Here is a 22566-nt window from a genome sequence, read left to right on the forward strand (position 1 = left end):
TTTCATTTGACATATTTTAACCATATAAATTACCATACAACTAATTCTAAATCTATTTATAATTGTGTCTTTGTCTTGTTTTAAATTAATAACTATTTGCTTTATATTAAAGTTCTTATTGTTTTTCAATCTTGCTTTTCTTATCATCTTATTACCTTACCCCCAGTCACGCCAAGATAATCAAGATCCATTAAAATCAGGTAATTAAAATAAATAATTAACAAGGAAAACCAAAGTAACAAATTACCGACGTAACATGTACGGTATGGTATACTTTAAATATAATTTAGGCGGTACTGACAAAACAGTACTGTATGAAAATAAACAAAAGTAAAGCACAGATACTGGTATGCAAGGGAAGAAAAAGTAGGGAAAGAGTGAATATAAGGATAGGAGACGAAAAATTAGAAGTGGCTGATTTTAGATATCTAGGAAATCAGATAAGTCAGGACGGAAGGAGTAGTAGGGATAAAAAAAAGCACCGGTTACAACATACGATGTTCGAATCGGTTTTTAAAAGATACTGTTTTTACATATTCACTTGGTTCAGTTATTAGGAACCATTACTGCACTTTATTTATTTTAACTATTACGCACAATGATGACAAATGAACAAACTGACATAGGTTTTACCTATAAAGTAGAATGTTATTTTAATGAGAAAACTACGTGTTTACAAGGTTTCATGTTTGTAATTACATTCAATTTTCTTTAGTTCTGTCCATATTGTAATTTTTAATTTAAGTTCGTAAATAATCAATATATTATGTGGCTCGTGTAGTAACAGTCGAAATTAAAATAAATATTATTTCCACGCATAGGCGTAGTTTGGTGGTGGGGGAGGCAACAATAGGACAAAACTCATTGCTACCTTAGAAAAATCGATAGTATTAAGCAAATAAACTGTTTTCGCTATTTTTATCTTGGGAAAAAGATTTATACTTACCTGGTGAAATTATTTTATCATCTCCGGAAATTAATCTTAGTTTAACAAATATATCGAAATCATCGCTCTTAGAGCGTGAAGTAGAAGGCTAGACGAGCAGGGATAATTGGGCCAAGTATACCAACAATAAAAATGAGGGACAGCTATAAAAATTTACAATATTTGTCGTGGTGTAGGCGTAAGACCCATATCCTATTCCATTTATCTTTCACAAAAGTGCCGACCTTCGTCGTTTAGCCCATGCTGAAAATTCAAGGGGCGAAATTACTCACCATAAATTATATATCGAATTATAGTACCATATGAGACAACAAGATTAAGCAATATGCCGTCAATTTTGGGATGCAAACCTGAGTATGTAGGAGAACCAAAGTTTATGTTTTGAAGTCGCATATTTTCATAAATTATTTTTGTACGGCATTTTGAAATAATATAGGTCAAAGAAAAATGATCGTTTAGAACATAGTGCCGTACAAAACTAACAGTACCGAAAGTCAGGCTATTTTTTTATTTTTAGCCAATTCCACCATAATTTTTCATTACGGCGTTTGCATATGGCGCTTATTACGTAGATTCATTGTTGAACAACGCCGTACATATTTACTGGTTCAAGACTAAAACATCCACACTCAAATTCCTTTTAGGAGTATATATATATTTCAAGCTCATTAAAAAATACACGACATCAAAACATATTGTTAAACATACAAAATAATTTTGATTCAAATAAATATGAACAAATAATTATGTGCATTTGGGAGTTGAATCATATGTTTTTGGTCATAATGTCATAAATTCCTGTACGGCAACCAGTTTCTCAATATAATATGCCTAAATTTTATTGTAGCATATCTTAATGGAACTAAGTGAAAATATTAAGAAATAATAATGATTATAAATTTCGAAATTTCAGGCATTTTTAAAATTCTCTGAAATTTATGTATATTGCTAACATCACATATTTTTTTAATTGTTCAAAGGTTAAAAAAAAAAGAAAAAAATGATGCTGTACATTTTTAATTTAAGGAATTTTCTCAGCTCAGAACTTTGACAACACTTTTACTGGCAATTTATTTCGTTTGTTTCTGGACGGAATTTGCAACAATTCATTTAAAACATAAAATAATTTAAAATTACAATGCCGTGCATTTAAATGGAAAATAAATTCAAATTAATGAAATTCTCATGAATATTGGAAGAAATTTTATCTAAAATGGTCGATTTCGGTGATTCAGTTTTTGACTACCCTTTCCTCTAAGTAATTGTATCTTTCTAAAATAAAAATATAAGAATTTAAAAAATTTTACGAAAGTTAGGTAGAAGGAAAATTTTTCCAAACCAGAAGCTTTAACAAACATAAGTGTCAGAAAATTATCATATTATTCGTCAATTTTAATCAATTTTTACCAACTTTTAGTACTATAAACAAAACCTGCCTGTCATTGTAACTCGAAAAGATTAATATAACGAACCGCGTCGAAAAGACGAATATGGTGTAATATAAGTGAAGAGTCCTCTCTACTTTAGAGTACATGGGATTTCGGAGCGGTAAATTTAATTTAGAAATATGACATTTAATTACCAATATAAAAATGCAACTTTTGCTTTTTATTTTTTTTTTAATTTATGATATAGAACATTTATTGATTTTGCATTTGAAATAACATTTAATTAAATGACTTCCTTTTTGTATTGAATTTCTTTATTTTCAACTATAGTTATTACAACTGCGGCATAATGTTTAATAATTTATTCTAAATGCTGTATATATCGTTAACATCAATGCCGTATATTATGCAATGGTCCTGCATAATAGGATTCTGATGGAGGAGTCTGGACCCCTTCTTTTTCAACTCTATACCATTAAATATGTACGGGATTGCAAAATAATCATTGAAGATGAGCATAGAAATCGAACCATACATTTTTCAATAATAATTATTGCCCTCTTCAGAGAATTACCTGGCTTCCGGTACCGTCAGATTTTTACAGTACAATATTCTAAATGGTTATTTTTCTTTGACCTATATTGTTTTAAAAATGCCACACAAAAACAACTTGTCATAATATCCCACTTCAAATCAAAGTTTGGTTCACCAGCATACTCAGGTGTGCCTCCTAAAATTGACTGCATGTTGTCTCGTATGATACTACAATTCTATGCATAATTTATGGTGAGTCATTTCACACCTTCGATTTTTAGCATGGGCTTATAGTCTATAACTGGTGGTGTCTGGCACACATACATACGTCCACAAAAAATTCCCTGTAAGAAAATTTTACATTTATAAAATCCATTGCTCTGTGCTAGTAACTTAATCACTTGCACTTCCCTGTAATTCGATTATCGCTCAACATTCCAACTTCACTTACTGACCGCATGACGACCGCAGTTTTCGTTTCATTGCAATTGCAATTTAATAATTACTTTTATCGAAAATTTTTGGATTGTCAACAACAAGCTATGGAACCATTAATATTTGAAAAAGGAAACAAAGATGTTGCCAAAATTTGAGAATTATATGATCTGGTCCAAAATGAATACCTGAAAAAGGTGCACAGTGAAAAATGCGTACACAGAAAATTTAGCAAAATAAGCATACAAAGGATAATTATGTATACCTGGCCCTGGTTACGTAAAGGTTGCAAAATTAAAGAGGCATGAAGAATGCGAATAGTGCTCATGTTTTGACAAAGTATAACAGAATTAAACTCCACAGTGCCATCAAGTTCCCGAATAAGGGTAAACGTGCTGGTGTACAACACTATAGCATGTAGGTAATAATATGCATTATTTTTAAATAAGATAGCATGTTAAATAAACCATTATTACCCGTAATTAGAACTAGTTTAATATAATTCGGAGAGGTGGATACAATGTAAAAATTAGTAAATATATAGATGCAATGATCTGAATTTGCGAACAACTAAATATTTTTCACAATGGAAGTTGTAACTACAAACTGTGTTTGCTGCACAAAGGTTTTTCGTACCAATACATGGAGAATCTAAGGATGTGATAATAACAAGGCTTTATTCCAAAGAAAAGTCAAGGTATCAAAGAACAATAAAATCTAGAAAGTCTGAAATTTTAAGTAAAGCACCTCACCAATGCGGAGCTTCTAAAGAAGTAAAAAAGTGTGTCCACAAAGCGAAAAAGAGCTCGTAAAAAGAATTTTCTATCCGAACTATACACGGAAGAAATTCACAACACATGTTGTCAATTTTACCGAAGTGCCAAATGCTTCTTCCTTAAAAAGAATTATGTATCATCAGCGCACCAAAGCTCAATGACATAAAAAGGAACCTTAAATTCGAGAAGAAATTCTATTTGTTGAAAGAGACAATATTAAGCATTCAAAGGAGTTCTTCATGGACGTAACATTCACAAGCTGTAGTAACCGATTTTCCCCAATATACACTATTCACACCGACTTCGATAGCACCAAAGAAGAAGCAAACGTGTTTCAAGTGGTTTTTTTGTTCTTACCTGACAAGAAGAAGGAAACTTGAAATTATTTCGTCTGCTACTCCAAGCTATTCCAGAATGAAATCCCAAAATAGTTCACGTAGATTTTGAAGCAACGGCTACTATTTTCGCTTTGCGCGAAATTTTTCCAAATATTAATATTCAAGGATGTTTCTTTAATATGAAAAAGTGCCTTTGTAGGAAAATGCAAGAACTTGGTTTGACAACGGATTATCGAGAAAACGATGAAATACATCCAAAGTTGCGCTGAATTGGTTTTCCTAAAACCTCAGGATGTGTCAGGATCGAAATTTATTCTGCACCAAAATTGACTGAATTTTTTAACTATTTTGTTGAAAGGTGGTTGGAAAACGAATAATAAGTTTATGGAGCTGTTATAAGCGATGCCAGCACACAAATAATACCATTGAAGGTTAGCATAATAAAATTAACACTAGTATAGGACAACCGAATCTAAGATTTCAGGACGATGTACAATAATAATTTGTCTGAAGGAAGTAGCGGAGAGTTCTAATAATAATGTGCTCTTGTAAATGGAATTAAATTTGGAAGGGAACGGAAGAATAAAGATGTGCATTAAAACAGACGATAAAAATCAACGAAATCAAATGAAGTACCGAAGCCAACGACATTATGGCTTTTCTAAAAGTCATTGCTATAATTCAGAAATTAGAATAATTTTTTGTGGAATGACAAGATAAAGAAACCCGTCAAAAAAGTGTAAATTATGAAAAAAGAAAAACAAAAAGAATAACTATTACAAAATATCTAATAATAACAAATGTAAAAGACCAAACCGATTTTAAATACGTCAAAATTTATTATGTCGCCAGTCCGAAGTCTAGAAAAAGTGTGAGAGAAATTGGAAATGACTTGTACCCATATTTCGACAGTATTCTCTATTAGGACGTAATTTACCTTTTGCTAAAAAGACTGTAGGCCTTTCTTATTGTGTGCATTTTTCGAGACACCATTATCAAAGGTTACTTTCTATTTAAAATTTAACCACATTGTCTACTGCAGGATTACCACAGATTAAGAGAATCGTAAAATCCGTTATTATACCGGTGAATCTATCATTTAATTGCTTCGATACTTCCAAAATTTATCTGTTCTGCTAATATAAACAATTCTCTAATCTGGAATCGAATAGGGTGGGATGGACTCAATATTTAACTTGCGTAATGATTTTAGAATAGAATAGAAAAAGAAATTAAAAAAAGCTTTACAATACACATGTTATGTAACGGTGTGGTAAGGGAAGGAACGAGTTATATCGTGCGTTATAATTCTGTTACGTAGGAGGGGGGTCAAACTGTTAGGTACCTATAGAATACTGTGTTTGCATTAGGTAATTTATGTACAGCCCCTTGCAAAAATTGAAACCTTGCGGTGACAGATCACCTAACTGTCAGCCCTTATTGAGTATTTCCTTTAGTTCTATAAATGTTAACACATCACTCACCTTCCCGTCTCCCAACGTTTTTGAGATGGAATTATAAGTAAATTTTTACCACTTTACGTAGTGCCTTTAGCAACCTTGTTGGCTTCATCTACTTGTACTACTTATGCTCAATCTATACAATAGTAACATCTCTGGAAAAAAACGTTAAACTGAGGGGTTTACAATATTGTTGATGTAACTCACAAATAAATATATTTTATGTATAAGAATTAATAATTTCAAGGAGCATATTTGAATAANTAAAACTTCACTGCGTGACAATATTTGAAATGAACACCGCAATTCTTACTCGCAACGTTTTGTCAGCGATTTATTGTTGACCACTTCAAACGATTATTGGATACCAACAATGATTTTAATTAGTTGAATAGATGTAACTCACCAGTGTTACCTGGTTTATTGCATATGTAAAAGCAAGCATTTTTACATTAAATGTCTAAAATGAATGCTACAGAATTCTATTTATTATTATTATTATTAAGGGTAAATTAGAAAAAGTGCACAGTATTTTGACCTAACCCTAAATAAAATCGGAAAAACTTGTAATATACTACAACCAACGCTGGGCGCTACCCAAAGCAAAATTGTCTTCAATAGCATTTACTGAATTATTATACAATAACTTATTTTATTTTAATAAGAGGATCTTTCTTATTTCGTTAAATTTGAGTATTTAATACACCTTCACTGTTCATCAAGTCAATTTCGCTTTTCTTGTGTTTCGATTTGGATCTAAAGCTCCGAAGGCTGTCAAGGAGGTGGTTTTTGTCCTTTAGGTTGCGAAAACAAATAACCCCCAATATTATAAATAAAACCAGAACTAATACTGATAAGCATATAACTAAAGTAGGTGTACTTTCCTTGATAAGTGAAACAGTTGTTTGCCCTGTTGACAGGAGTTCCGATTTTGGTCGATTGGTAGCATGAAATGCAGTTAGTTGCTTAACTTTCGTATGCAGTATTGCGATATTGTCGGATATATTTCTCATGAAAGTGTTGGCATTGTCCATAAATGTCGACGTCTTGGCGGGGTCGACATAAGATGTATGTGGTATATTTTCAATATTCAACAGGGATTCTTGTTGGTGAGTAGATTCTTGTAAATGAACCATCCGCTCAGAGTTGTTTAAGACTTTTTCTAGCAACTGCTTTACTTCTATTATCATGTCAGCACTATACGTTGTATTTAATACATTATAGAGGTTTGAGAGTAACTTATTTATATGTCCAACGGTATCGGATTCGTATTGATTAGATTGATTAGATAAAACAGAAATGTTGAGGTGCGTAAGGTTATCGGCACTCACTATTTTCGGCATTTTACTTATTTGCACAATTTCCACAACTTTTCCAATAAGGTTATTGTTTTTTGAAATTTTCTCTGATATTTCCATTAAAATGTTTAAAAGGTGCTGAAAGTATAGTTGAGTTTGAGAGCTATCGATTGTCGAGGAGAGGTTTGTCGAGACTTTGTTCCTCGAAATGGTAATGGAAGATTCATTTGAATGTAAAGGTGATGAGGTGCAGTGGATCCCATGCAAATTATCCGTCTGGTAGTTTAATAACTACCTAACCTAATCTGGTAATCCAGATTCTACCACAGCACCGGTCATTCTGAATGCCTTTAGAATCGCAAATAATATATCACATGTCCACTTATTCCCAGACAGATGTATACGTTTTAATTTTGTAAATATTGATATCAATTCTTCTGCGTCTAGGTAGGTGAAGTCATTTTCTGATAGGTTAAGTTCCGTTAAACTTTGCATGGAGTATAAGGATTTGGAATCTATAGCAGTTAGACAATTATGTGAAAGACTGAGAAATTCTATACCGGTCAGTCCTGACAGTATCCCGTATGGAATACTGGTTAATAAGTTTTTAGATAAATCGAGTATATTCAATTTTGCTAAACCTTTGAACAGAGATGGAGGGAAAGACTGTATTTGATTACCACTTAAGTTCAGTAGTCTGAGTTCTGCATGGGAGTGAAATACACTGGGATTTAGCTGTCTTAAATTATTCTGAGAAAAATCGATCTCAGTAGTGTTAACGAGCGACGAAAATAATCCTTTCTCTAATATTTGCAGTTTATTTTTGTTTAGATGTAATCGTTTCAAGTTCACAAGGTCTTTAAAAACATCTTTGTTAATATTGTCTAAGTTATTATTGGTCAGTACTAATGTTTCAAGTCTCAGGAGATGGTTCAATGTTCCAATAGCTATTTCTGTAATATTGTTGTGATCTAAATATAATTCTCGGAGTTTCGTTAATCCTATAAATGCGCCCATTTCCATAGTGTTAGTCCCAGTGTCATTCAGGTAGAGCACTTTTAAATTCGAAAAGGTATGAAATGCTAGGGATGGGATTTTGTTTAGGCTGCTGTTTAAGAAAAGGAGCTTGGTTGATTGATGCATATATGAGGACGAATACTCTACGAATAATTCTCTCGGAAAGTTTCTAATGCTGTGGCAAGTAAAGGATTAACTAGAGTAATAGTCTCCGTATTTATCACAACAGTAATTCTGCCTTCCAGAATAATAATCACACTCTTGATTACCATAAATTGATTATGTGAATGATTAAGGATAATATCCATAACGAGTAGAACTTTTTCATGGCGACCACCTAAAAGAAAAATAAATGTGCCTTTATATAAAGTTACTGAGGTTCATTTATGTTTTAGAAGGAATAAAATTTAAAAACTAGGAAAAGAATTATAGTGGGCTATTCTTACATTCTTAATAGCTAAGTAATTTTGTTTGTTTGGAATGACCTCTTTAATTATAATTACAATTGTAATTAAAAAATTAGGCTGATGCCTAGAATGCAATATGTTATTTTAATTTTAGTGGATTAGTTTATAAAATCTTTGTGTAACAAGGGTTATTTCTCTCAGACAGAAGCCTTCAGGTTCGCGTCGGCTCTGTTTAATCATTACTTTAGATTTAACTCTTAAATTATCACTCCCACATACATTTACTTTTGATGAACTTGAATAAGAATCATTCCCATGTTCCGCTGGGTGACTATTTTCTTGTCGATGCTACTGAATTTTTTATTTTTTCATTATTCGACATTTTTGTACCCTGAGACGTGTTAAAGCTAATTTCCTTTTATGATTATTATCCAATATTGTTTTCGCCGGAATAAGTAATAATATAATGTAACGTTGCTTTAACCTATAATCTCATATTAAAAACAAGTCTCAAAATTCGCGTGGGAAACAAGCTAAGAGGGAGATATATTTTAAGGTTACGTATACTTCAAAGCCTTGTAATGTTTTTCATTCTAAGAAGAACCTAGAACTACGCTTACGAATCGAATCTTACAAGCTAAGCTAAAATAAAGCTAGTTTGAAGTTTTCAATTTTCTACCAGGTTATTTTTTACCTGTTATATTTGTATTGTTAAAATTGTTGTTGTTGGAGAAAGCAGAGGTGTCGTTATTAAGTAAATAGTATTATGAAATCAGTGCAACAATTTCCCCGAAAGCAACAAGTTAAATTTTTAAATATTCATGTTCTTCTTTGTACAATACATATTTTACATTTTCAAAGTGTTTGATATTATTCACATTGAAGAAAAAATTGATGAAAGTGGTTATTCAAAATTAATGGACTTCATCCAATACAGAGTATCACGTGTTTCTCATTTGACCTCTGCTTAACATGCAAATGTAATAATTTAAATTATTATATTTGTAAATTTTACATACCTTTTTTGTCATTTATGTTTCATATTGCACTTCTAGCGTTCAAAATTAGTTAAAGTAGTAGTAGTTGTACTGTAACTGCAATTTATTGTTATTTTTACATATTGACTGCATATAATTCGACGATTACTATTCTAAATATCTCATAAAAAGGTCGGCTATAAAGGGAGATAAAGAATTCCCCATAGCTGTTCCTGCTTTCTGTTCGTAGAAGCAACCATTTATCTGAAAATAATTTTGCCGCATGCACATTGAAGCCAGAGTTATGTACTCAGCTACAATGTCGGCGGAGAAACCATTTTCTTTAAGTAAATCCTCTAAATACGTCAAAGTAAGCGGAACAGGTACACTTGGAAAAAGGGAGCATACATCAAATGAAACCATAACCTCACTGTCTTTTAGTTTTATGTCTTTGACTTTGTTTATGAATTCAATAGAATTTTTAACTGAAAAACTAGGTGGTTTAATAGGGAGGTTGTTGAATTCATTTGTCAACCACTTGGCTAATTTATAAGTTGGTGCACCAATTGCAGAGACAATTGGTCGCATCGACTTACCTGGTTTATGTATCTTGGGCAAACAGTACAAACGGGGAACTGTTGGACATGATACAAGTGATATGAGTCGTTTTGAAAGTGACCTTAGCCACCTTGAGTTTTTTCCTCGAATATGGCTTAGATACGTGGACGACATTTTCGCTATATTCGATTTAAGTTCCAGAAGTCTTCAAGACTTTCTTGATGTTTTAAATTCACGTTCCCCTTCGGTTAAATTTACTGTAGAAATGGAAAAAGATGGCAAATTACCATTTTTAGATACGTTGGTTATAAGAAATGGGAATTCTTTAGAATTCGACATCTACAGAAAACCCACTAATACCTCTAGATATATACCCAACGACTCTAATCATTGTGTTCAACATAAAATGGCTAGTTTTAACTTCCTTGTACACAGATTACTTAGCTTCCCTCTTAGTAAAAATAGATACAATAAGGAACTCTGTACAATTAAGAAAATTGCAAAAGACAATGGTTACAATTGTAACATTATTGATAAATTAATTAATAAGATAAAATTTAGGAATTTTATTTCAAGATCTACGACTTTTCAAACAGATGCTAATAAAACCAAGTTTATTACTATGCCATACGAGCCAAGATTTACTCGCGGACTCGAGGGTATTTTTCGAAAACTTGGTTTACGGATTGCTTACAGTTCAAATGGCAACTCCATTCAAACTCTCCTTGGTAACCCTAAGGATAAAATTCCATTCTTAGAAAAGTCGGGGATATATGAAATTAGTTGTAATGACTGTAGTAAAAAATATATTGGACAAACTAGACGTTCAATCAAAACCAGATTTAAAGAACATCTAGCTCATGCTAGGTTTGGTAGAGAAGAAAAATCTAGTGTTGCCCAACATATTCTTACTGATGGACATAATATTAATATTAATAACCTTAAGTTAGTTAAAGAAGTTAGGAATAATCGTTTACTAAACAGTTTTGAAAGTTTATACATTTATAAAAATAAACAAATTGTTCTTAACAATGACAACGGTCCCATCCCTGGATCTCCGCTATTTAGTTTAGTTTAATTACGTTTATGATGATGATGTTAAGGTCCATTGAACATCTACCTTGTTGGCTTCGGGTCATGTTCACTGAACCTTAACAACTATCAGTATAAATTAGGATTAGTTCTCATTTAGGTTTAGTTTACTTCAGTCCCTGAAGAAGGTAACTTTGTTACCGAAAAGTGCTTCGGACAACTACAGTGTCGTGTTTTGGCGTTGGGGTTTTGAGCTATTCTGCTTGTTCTACAACAACCGCCAAAGTTTTTCCAATCTTCATATATCTATATATATAAAATATAATTTTTTTTAGTTTTAGTTTTTAGTCCTTCTTAGTATGTCAGTTAGTATGTAATACTGATGGGTAGTTCGTCAACTAATTATGAAAAAGAATTAATTCAACAAGCACAAGATGCACTCACAACAGGGCCAAGCTTACTCCAAGATTTTTCAATTCTGAAGCGAGATTGGCAACCAATATTAGACCGAGCCTGGTAAACCCTTGGTATGTAACTTCGGCTCAAGCCTGGACAGCCAATGCTGAACCAAAGTTGAACATCCTAACCCAAAATTGGCATCTAATATTGAACCGAGCATGGTAAACGTTTGGTATGTTGCTTCGGCCCAAGCCTGCTTGCCAAGCTTTTGCCCACGACTAGACAGACAGCACTGAACCAAAACGTGGTTAACAATACTAACCCAAGATTGGCAACCAATATTGGACCAAGCATGACAAACGCATGGTATGTAACACGTGATTGTCAAACTTGGTCCACGATTGAATAGCCAGTGTTAACCAAGACTTGGTGCACAATACTAATCCAAGGGTGAGAATTAATATTGGACCGAGCATGGTAAACGCTTAATAAGTAACTTCGGCCCAAACCTAATTGCCAGGCTTGGTCTACGACTGATTAGACAATGCTGAACCAAGGCTTAGTAAACAACACTAACCCTAAATTGGCAACCAATATTCGATCAAGCATGGCAAATTTTGTTTGTTACTTCGGCCCAAACCTAGTTAGCATCCTTGATCCACGACAGGGCAGCCAATTCTAATCTAAGACTTAAGACTGCAATTAAAATAATACACTTATACTTATGAACTTAGGATTAATGTTTGAAACGTTCTGCAATGTTGTTGAAAAATTATCGATTTTTATGATACTAACGTCTATTGATGAAGTTAGATCAAACAATTCACTTCTGCTTTCATCTCCGAATCAATAGAATAAATAAATTAAAGGTAGATGCATTTCTTTTGTTTTTAGTAAAGAGACCAACAGAGTAGGCCTCACTACTCGTTTTATTAAAAGAACGTTTTGGTCCTGCCGAGGACGAGAAGTTATTATATAATCAATTAATAGGCTGTTACATCTTCTATATAAAACCCCAATTAGTTTAAATATAGGGTTGTTCGGAAAGTCATTTCGTTTTTTGTTGTGGAAATGAAAGACAGTTTTCGTATAATAAACAAATACTTTATTAAATTATATATTGACCGTTCTGGTCCAACACCTATTGCCATCTTTCTGGTAGTAGCATAATTCCACGCTCATAAAATTTTTGGTCTTTGCTGGCAAAAAACTGATCGAGGAGGTTTTTGACCTCCTCATTTGAGGTGAAGGTTTTACCGTCTAAAAAATTTTGGAGTGACCGGAACAAATAATAATCCGATGGTTGCCAGGTCTGGAGAATATGGTGGGTGTAGCATTGTATCCCATTCAAGCTGTAAAAGCTTTTGGCGAGTGACCAAACTTGTGTGAGGTCTCGCGTTGTCTTGGTGAAACACTACACCTTTCCTGTTGATTAGTTCTGACCTTTTCTGTTGAAGTGCATCATTCAGTTTGTCCAGCTGATGACAGTAGACTTATCTTAAAAAACGAAATGACTTTCCGAACAACCCAATAGTTTAAATCAAAATTCGGTATTATACCAATAAATACAGAAAATACAAGTAAATGGTAAACAAAACACTTCTAATAGCATTAATAGAAATCCAATTAAAGCATCCGCGAATAATCATCAAACACAATCATTCAGACCACAGAACCTTAGAAACCCTCCGATTGCTTTTCAGCCTGTACAAAGGAGACCTCAACAACTCTTCTCTACTATTAATAATGGACCACCAAAACCATTTATTCCTCAAAAACCACATCCCGCCTTCCAAAAACCTTCAGATTCTAACTGGCCTAATAGAAATGTTAATAATCTAAACTTTAATCGCCGACCAATCAATGTCGCAAATAGTGAAGACGTTAGTATGCGTACTGTCACGCAGCAACAACGTCGACCTTTTGTCAATTATTTCCAAAGCAACCCAAACCAACTTCCTAAATTCATTGTAGAAGAATTGACTAATGCTGAAAAAAAAAACTTTAAAACTTTTGTGTGTTTTGGGTGTTTCATTCCCACCAACCAGTAATGCTGGTGGGCGGGCAGTCCCTCCGGACTACGCCGGAAGGCCCTCTTCAGCCTGCTTTCAGGAATCGTGGGAATGGGTGGGTGATGGTTCGGGTGAGAAAGATGAGACGGACGAAATGAAGACAGAAGAGAGTGAAAGATTATCTGTGGAATATTACTGCCTCAGCATTTGCCTAAGTGATCCAAGGAAACCACAGAAAAACTTGAACCGGCGTCTAGGCCTCTAGGCCATGCCGCTCGGTGAAATTCTGAAAGCGAGCCGTACGTTTACGATGAAGAAGGTAACACTTATTTGCCCGTACAATATCTAGACGATTTTTCCGAAGTAGAAAAGTCAGGAGAAAACCTCGAAGAAAACTGCGACGACCAAATTGACGAAAATTTTACACAACAAGCCTCGAACAGACAGACCACATAGACCTAGAAAATTTAAACAATTTACTTGTCAAAACGCCCCGTTTATCATACATACAATCCCATGAATTCAAATGCAACATTTTAATCGATTCAGGCGCCTCGAAGTCAATAATAAATCCAAAATTAATTGAAACATACTTCTCCAATTATGTTTATGAAGAACCATTTGAAATAAAAACCGCCCATGGCAAAACTAAAGGTATTTATAAGTTAAATATTTCGCTCATATTCAATAAACCGACTAAAATTGAATTCCTTGTTTGTCAATTTCATAATACTTTTGACGCCCTTATTAGCCATATAGACTTAGTAAATATGAATGCTATTCTTAACTACGAGGAAAGTACATTAAAGACTAGACACTCGATAATAAAATTTCACGAGACACGAGATAAAATTTTACCAGAATCAACATTCCAGAAAATCCCGGTAAATTTGCATAAAAGTAATTGCGTTATTACAGACCATGGCGACATCATACCTGGCATCTACCCCGTGAGTCACGGATACGCTGACGTGTATTGTGTAAATAATATTAACCTAACTAAACCAATAAATGTCGATACTTTAGAAAGTTACCTTTATACAGACCGACCGCCTAGAATAAATCCCTCCTATTGCAACATCATTAGAGAAATACGTACCTCTCACATGAATCACGAGAAGAAAGACAAAATTATTAAACTATGTACAGAATATAAGTCAATCTTCCATAAAGACCAATCTAAACTGACCGCCGTTACTAATGTTATGCATATTATTAGAACTACTGACGACGAACCCGTATATCAGAGGAGTATGCCCACTGCATGTGCTTCTTCTTCTTCTGCTTTATTCACTATGATTTTAAAATAAACAGTTCCTGAAGTGAGCGTGTAAGTATTACCATAGCCCTGTAGCAAAGTTTTTTGCGTTGATCTGTGCTCTCGTTTTAATAATTCCACATTCACAGTCGAACGGTTGATCAAGATCTACCCAAATCTATGTAAGCTAAGGCCAAAGTGGCATTGACGAGAACATGATCAACATCTGATTTAACTTTTCTATTACTATTCTTATTTGCATAGCGCGTTTTTGTTTGAAAAAACATATTCACAGTATTCCCATTACGTTTGCAGTAATCGTATTTCGCACTTTTTCTTGCTTTTGACTTAACTGGACACTCGTGTGCAAAATGGCTAAGTTCTTTGCACTTATAACAAACATCTTTGCCGGGTGAAGAGTATTGATACTTTCCCTTCCACGGTTTTGATCCTTCTTTAAGGCTAAATGATCGGTCTGTGAGCCAGATTATTTAGTGTAGTCAAGTAACCAAACAGCAAATCAAATGTTTCCCCCTAGAGGCTCTGGTTTGAACTACTACGTCACTAATTCCTCCGATGTCACAGGATACTGAATCAGCATGAAAAATCCAACATGTGTTAAGAAGGGCAAGTTTTTCATAATAATACTTGGTATGGATTTCGTCGGATCTTTTTCTACGATTCATCTTCTACCAGAGGTTAGCATTATAACCTGAGGAGAAGGAAAAGCGGTCTGAACTTTAAGCTAGATAAACATTTATACGATACATCAGTCAAACCCTTCAGCTTGAAAGTTGGAAATAAATAGTCATCTCCTCGTTCCAACTTATACACTTCCCGTACCGTAGGTCATCAGCCTTTTGATACCAGTATAAAACAGTCTGATTTTTACTATCGGGATCGAAATCCAGTATAACATCGCCCTTTCCAGATGGTAAACTAGGACTCTCCCGGATTTCTAATAATATCCTTATGATGGCGATCAACTGTTCGATACAGTCGTTACTATTGGGTGCCGAAACCAAACTATCAAATGATGTACCTACTACCTCGTTGACGTGAAATGAATGGCTCGACCATAAGCTGATTGTCGTTGTTGGTAGAACTCATATTTCAGTTTGTGGCAACTAAGCTGTTTAAATAAAGCATACTGTCAAGGAGAAGGAAAAAGAAGGGAAAGAAAAAGAATACGCAAAAAATATCTATACATGTCACCTTGTCAGTTGCATCTTTGTTTCATAAATTGGTAATACACCAGGAAACTCCACACCTGAGGAAAATTGTGATAAAAATTTCTTCAGACTACCAAAAAAAAATAATTAAAAGTGAAGTTTTCAATTTTCTACCAGGTTATTTTTTACCTGTTATATTTGTATTGTTAAAATTGTTGTTGTTGGAGAAAGCAGAGGTGTCGTTATTAAGTAAATAGTATTATGAAATCAGTGCAACAATTTCCCCGAAAGCAACAAGTTAAATTTTTAAATATNCTCCACACCTGAGGAAAATTGTGATAAAAATTTCTTCAGACTACCAAAAAAAAATAATTAAAAGTGTAATATATTAAGAAATAAAAACAAATTAAAGAGGTACTTTCTTACAAAACAAAACTACATTGATTATATTATGTAGAAGGTACCTCAGTACAAGGTGGCACAACATGTCAAATATCTGGAACAAAAAAAAGTATGAGCGACCAATTCGCCCAGTTGTGACGCTGCACACGGCTCACCAGTTTACTGCGCCTGCGCCTCGTGCGTCTTTCGCATTATCCCACGTACCCCCCAGTGTGTTTGTTTACCTCGCTGTCGAAGCATATTTGCTAAGTTTTTCTACAGCTTTGCGGCTTTTATGCATTTACATACTTTATCACATTTCTTTTTATAATCATTGGTCCGAAGAAAGTGAGTGGAAAAGTCAGAGTTCAGAAGAAAATCATCTCTATTGAATTAAAGAGTGAAATCATAGAAAAAAATGAGCAAGGTGTGCGAATAGCTGACTTGGCGAAGCAGAACCGACGTAGTACTTCAACGATTTGCATTGTGCTTAAACAGAAAGAGCCGATAAAAGGACTTTACAATAATTTCTAAGCTCCGGAGCTCTCTCCATGAAAAGATGGAGAAGCTGCTGATGGTTTGGGTGACGGAGAAGCAGCTTAAAGGCGATGCCTTAACACAGAGCATCATCAGCGATTTGCTGAATCAGACCCCGCGGACTTCAAAAGACTCGTTTAAACTTTAGGAAAAAGACCGGCATTCACTCCGTTGTGAGGCATGGTGAGGCAGCATGTTAGGATATATTAACTTTCGCACTGTGCACCAATGCGAGTGGCGACTCTGCTTGTATACCGCAATTGATGTGGAGGGCAAACCCGAAGGCATAGGTCACTTGGCAGTTCTCTGTGCAGTGAGTGAACCTGATTTTTGACCCGTCTGTAAAGAAATATCTACAAGAAAACAACCTACCCATGCATTCTCATCATCTATTATACTCTTGCTCGCCCACCGAACCTAGAAGATGACATCCTCGAAAAAAAGTTCTCTATCTACCACCTAACACCACTCCTATCATGCAGTTCATGAATCAACAAGTTATTTCTAATTTTAAAAAGCTGTACACTAAGTACCTGTCCCGGCGCTACTTTAAGGTGACAGAGAACACAAATCTCACCCTTCAAGAGTAATGGAAGGACTACTTTAACATCGTGATATGCCTCAGAATTATTGATCAGGTGTGGCTGAATGTTACAACGAGGACCTTGACCTCTGCATGGAAGAATCTGTGGTCTGAGTCTGTAGCCGAAAGGACCTTCGAAGGATTCGAACCCAAAATGTCAGTGGAGTCATCTTCAATTTCTGCTACAAGCACTCGATGGTCAAAGACAGTCTTACCGATTTCAAGTGACACGTTAACTTAGCCATAAACAACCGCTTTTTCTCCGGTAGCCGTACGCAGAACCCACTTGGCTGACACAATCTGGTTAGAACCGTCTACTACGCTGGGTTTTACTATGCGCCTAATGGCCCCAGTGTCCAAAAGAAACACGCATCTTCGTCCATTTATTTTTCTACCTAGGAGTAGACTGTCATTCTGGTGCTTCAAGGTCTTCGTAAATGCGATAAATTCGAGTACTTGGGGAAGGAGTACTTTTCCTACACTGCCTCCTCGTATGACCTAGTTCGCCGCAATTGCAACATCTTAGCTTTCGAGTTTCTTTATCGAACTTGAAGATGATTCGGCAGGCGGTTTCTTCTAAAGATTCTGACGAATCCGTTTCTTCACACAATATCCGAACCCTTCCCTGTCTGCTATAGGCCCGTTTAACAGTTTCGTACTCCAATGCACGAGCCAATGCATCAGCTAGCGTCTTAAGTCGGCCAAGGCGCACTGCCAACCTTTCCATTAATTCTTCTAGAGTATTAGGATATGCCAGTCGGGGCATTCTCGCAATATCGGCCACTAATTCTTGTAGGGATTCCGTTACTTTCTGCTGACGGGTTTTCAGTTGGATGTGATACACCGCTCTTAAATGAGCCTCGCCGTAGCGCAACTCCAACCGTTTTACTGTTCATAATCCGCCAATTCTTCCGGAGAAAGGGTGTTCAGAATGTCACATGCATCTCCACGGAGCGCAACGGTCAACGCAGTGGCTTTTTCTTCAGGCGCCCAGATATTCGCCTTAGCAGCTGTCTCGAATTGCTTGTGGTATGTGGCCCATGAGGACTTTCCGTCAAACGTTGGTGGTTTTACTCGTGTTCTTGACTGTATACCGCTTCCTCGGCTGATTTGACTGGCTTCGTTGAGTGCACCAGATGCGCCAACATCCCCTTTGATCGGTTTTGTCTTTCCATTAAAAATTAATTCTTCCAGCAATTTTATCTTCTCTTCTGTTTCTTGAATATTCTTATTAAGTTTTTCTTCCCATTCGCGTTTCAAACTTTTAATATTTTCTTCCAATTTGTTTTCCAAACTTTTACTGTTTTCTTCCAATTCACGTTTCAAAATGTCTTCGACAATTCGTCTTAGAAAGAAACGTTTCAGGATCATTGCCACGGTATTCTTATAAATGTTCAGTGCGTACTTGACCTTCACTAAATTCCAACATCAAGGCTTTATACTAAGAAAGTCAATCAGTGAGGTACATTTTTCTAAATAATCTCCGCATCTACAATTTCCGAAATAGCATTGAATGCTACGTAATGCAATTCTCCATTTTTATGCCAATATCATACGCAGAGGTATTCCATCATATACAGAAAAAAAAATAGCTTTAATTAGATATATAAATTATAAATATATGTCATGAACGTATAAGATAACAAAGTAATGCCTGACTGCGAAGAGGTTGCAGCCAAATGCAGAGTAGTAACGATAAATTTTCAGGTTCATTACAAACGTTGCTGTGAAGTGGATTATATTTTATTTAAGAAACAATTGGATGAAATTTTTGCCTAAAAATCAACTAATATTATTTTAATTACCTACGAACAGTAGCGGCCACATTCTTTTAGATACCTTAGTAAAAACCTTTGATAATAGCTTAAATAAAAAGGTTTACCCATTAATATTTGCCTATCACAATTACAACAATTAATTGAAAAATGAGAAAAGTATGAATAAGAAAAATTGTACTATAGTAATAGTTTCAATTTTATGTAATATAAATGGTATTTGTATATTAACTTTATTTTTAGCTAAAAATAACAAATTTACAGAAGAAGAGTTAATTATAAAAGTGACATCTGCAAAGCCGAAAATCGTAATTTAACTAGCTGTTTTTAGAGTTTGCTTTTATGAATGAGTTGTACCTCAATGTATTTAGATCCTTTTTTTTATATAAACTTATAAAGCAACGAAACATGAAACATTACCGTTAAAAATATCATTGGCGTCTTTTTCCGTTTCTCGAAATTTTTTAGAGAGATTTTTTCCCCGTTGGAAAAAAGTGAATGTCGTGTTACAGCCAGTAAAAGAATTTAAAAAATTGATATGCTATTTACACTGTGCTAATATTGTTTCCGAACTTTTAGATGGGTACACTTTATGTGGTATCTTGCTTTTTGCTGGTTTTTGGAAATAAATTTCTCTGATAATCAAAAGACAGAAAAATTTCTTTCGTAATAGTTATCTTATGTAAAATCTAAGGGTATGCGTAAAAAAATCGGGTTTTTAAAGAAAAATGAATGAAAACTCCAAAGTAATAATTATTGTTTTAATAATGAAAACATTGAGATCGGAAGAAAACCAAACATCCGATTGCAGCAACTTCATGTTTGTAGTTGTTTTGGTAATTAAAATTAATAATTTCTAGTATGTAGAAATATAGAAGAACTAAAACTAAACTTACTTAAAATTACTAGGTGATCTATACAATAATTGCTTCATTAGTAGATTTAGTTGTGATTTCACTAGACAAAGTATCCCTCTCCATTGTATGTATTTAAAAGATTGTTCTCTTTTTTATATTTCTATAAAATACAGGCTTCATTTTTTTATTCCACAATCTTTAACGATTGAAATTACCTCAATAGCTTTGAGAATCGGAAACGTGGGTCTTCTAATTTTATTCAGATACAGTGTAACATCTTTAGCCATATTAAAGAAAAGTTGATCCTGTTTTCGCCACTTTTCTTCATCAAACATACCATCCACATTACATTCTTGATCCATGGTTTTTGACTTTATCTAAAGAAAGTAGAAATTACTTCTTTGAAAATAACAAAGTAAATCATAACTAACATTATGACGCTCGATTTGATCAGTACAGGGCCTTATTTTTCTAATTGCAGTTGTTGCACTTGTTCTGCGGTCATTTTCAAATCCAAATTGTTCCTGTAGATGCTGAAAAACTGAGTATTTATACCAACACGGGTCGTGTTTATGAATCATCAAAAAACTGAATGTTTTGAAATTAACAGGAAACAAAGGAGCCACCTATAAAGCATATCATAGCATTTTCTACTGAACAATTTGTTGTCAAACCGAATGAGTATTTAAATCTTAATAAAACATAGGTAATTTCAAAAATACGTCTATACTGTAAAAAAATTGAAAAGAACTTTTAGTAACTTATATATAGAAAAATATTAAATCAGCTAAACAATGCTTCCGTTTTCAAAAATTTACGAATTTAACATATTATCGCGCTGCTTTCGCACCCTAATTAATTCACTTTTCAAATTTTTCTTCAAATAACACTGTAGTCGTTAGAGATGACTATCAAAAGTTGTAGTTTTCAGAAGAACCAATTTTATAGCAACGTTGAACACATTTTTGCATGAATGATGAGTTTTGACACTATTGCAGCATCCAATGGTTGACACTATTGCAACTTCCGAATAAAAGTGAGCCTGGTGTTAGACTGATTTATTCAATTATTTACACGCTATTTATACAAAAAATATTATTTACATTGGTTTAATGGCAATAGTTGTTTCAGCAGTTTACATCTGTGTGTGTAAATATCTATGCCCTAGTTAGTCGCACTGTATCGCGATTTTACTTTACTCGGCACAATTCTTGGGTGGTTCATTCTCACCAGCCACTAATCCTGGTGGACGCGCAGTTCTCCGAACTACGCCGGAAGGTAGGACGGAAGACCCTCTTCAGCCTCCTTTCAGGAATAGTGGGAATGGGTGAGTGGTGGTTCCGGTGAGAAAGATGAGACGGACGAAAGGAAGACAGATTAGAATGAAAGATTATCTGTGGAATGAATATTACTGCCCCAGTATTTGCCTAAGTGATCCAAGGAAACCACAGAAAAACTTGGATCAAGGCAGACGGACCTGGAATCGAACCGGCGTCCTCCCGGATGTTAAGCAACGGTCTAAACCACTAGGCCATGCCGTTGGGAGAGCTCCACCTCGCGGCAGCTATTTAAAGGAACTGGACTTGTTTATTGAAATATTTCATTCCGGAATTTAAGTTCTAGAGAATTTCGGCATTGTTTCATACTAGATCAATCGTGGCAGCCAAATATAGTTCACCTGTATAGTGGGCTGCGTTAATTAGTAACAGTTTCCCGTATTTGATGTTTTTTTGTATTATCATCTTGGAGGCGACTATTTAACATTAAATATATTAACCGGAGAATACATCTATTAGATAACTAAGGACCATACGATTACAATAACAAAAGACAACACGCAGTAATAGTTATCGTGTTCTTGTCCACTACAAATGTGCCCACTCAGTTAGCGCGATACGAATCTGTAACGGTGTGCAATACACTTAGTGGAAAATCAATTTGGGTTAAGAAGAAATAGAGGAACGCGAGAGGCCATTATAGCTAAAGTAACCATAGAGAAAACGATAGAAAAAGGAATGAATACGTACATAGGATCTGTTGATTTAGAAAAAGTTAAATGATACAAGATGTTAAACATACTTAGCAATGTAGGGATGAGTTACAGAGATAGAAGAGTGAAAATTTGTATAAAGAGCAACAGGAGTTACAGAGCTGGGGTAACAACGTAGAGAAATAAATGTAAGGAAGGGAGTCAGACAAGGATGCACACTGTCACCGCTTTTTTAAATCTATACTTCAAAGAAGCGATTAACATCACTAAAGACAGTACAACTGTATCGATAAATATAGAGGGACAAAAGATTAGTATACTTAGATTTGCAGATGATATAACAGTGTTAGCATCTAACAAGGAGAAAATAGAGATAGCTTTCAATAAAATGGAAGCGGGTATTGACAGTATTGTATAAAAGTAAATAAAAATGAAA

General features: G+C 34.5%; 1 protein-coding gene across 1 annotated transcript in view; it reads right to left on the minus strand.

Annotated features, from left to right (window-relative positions):
- Positions 1–7475: 7475 nt before the first annotated feature.
- LOC108740316 (lumican-like) overlaps positions 7476–22566 on the minus strand; it is a 30462-nt gene continuing 15371 nt past the window's right edge. The window contains exons 5-8 of the mRNA XM_018474598.1: positions 20572–20673; positions 20356–20517; positions 16573–16623; positions 7476–7925 (exon numbers count right to left, since the gene is read on the minus strand). Coding sequence (XP_018330100.1) covers positions 7476–7925; positions 16573–16623; positions 20356–20517; positions 20572–20673 — 765 coding nt within the window. The remainder of the gene's footprint in view (positions 7926–16572; positions 16624–20355; positions 20518–20571; positions 20674–22566) is intronic.

The sequence above is a fragment of the Agrilus planipennis genome, unplaced genomic scaffold (assembly GCF_000699045.2).
Source record: "Agrilus planipennis isolate EAB-ADULT unplaced genomic scaffold, Apla_2.0 scaffold58, whole genome shotgun sequence".
Classification (NCBI taxonomy): domain Eukaryota; kingdom Metazoa; phylum Arthropoda; class Insecta; order Coleoptera; family Buprestidae; genus Agrilus; species Agrilus planipennis.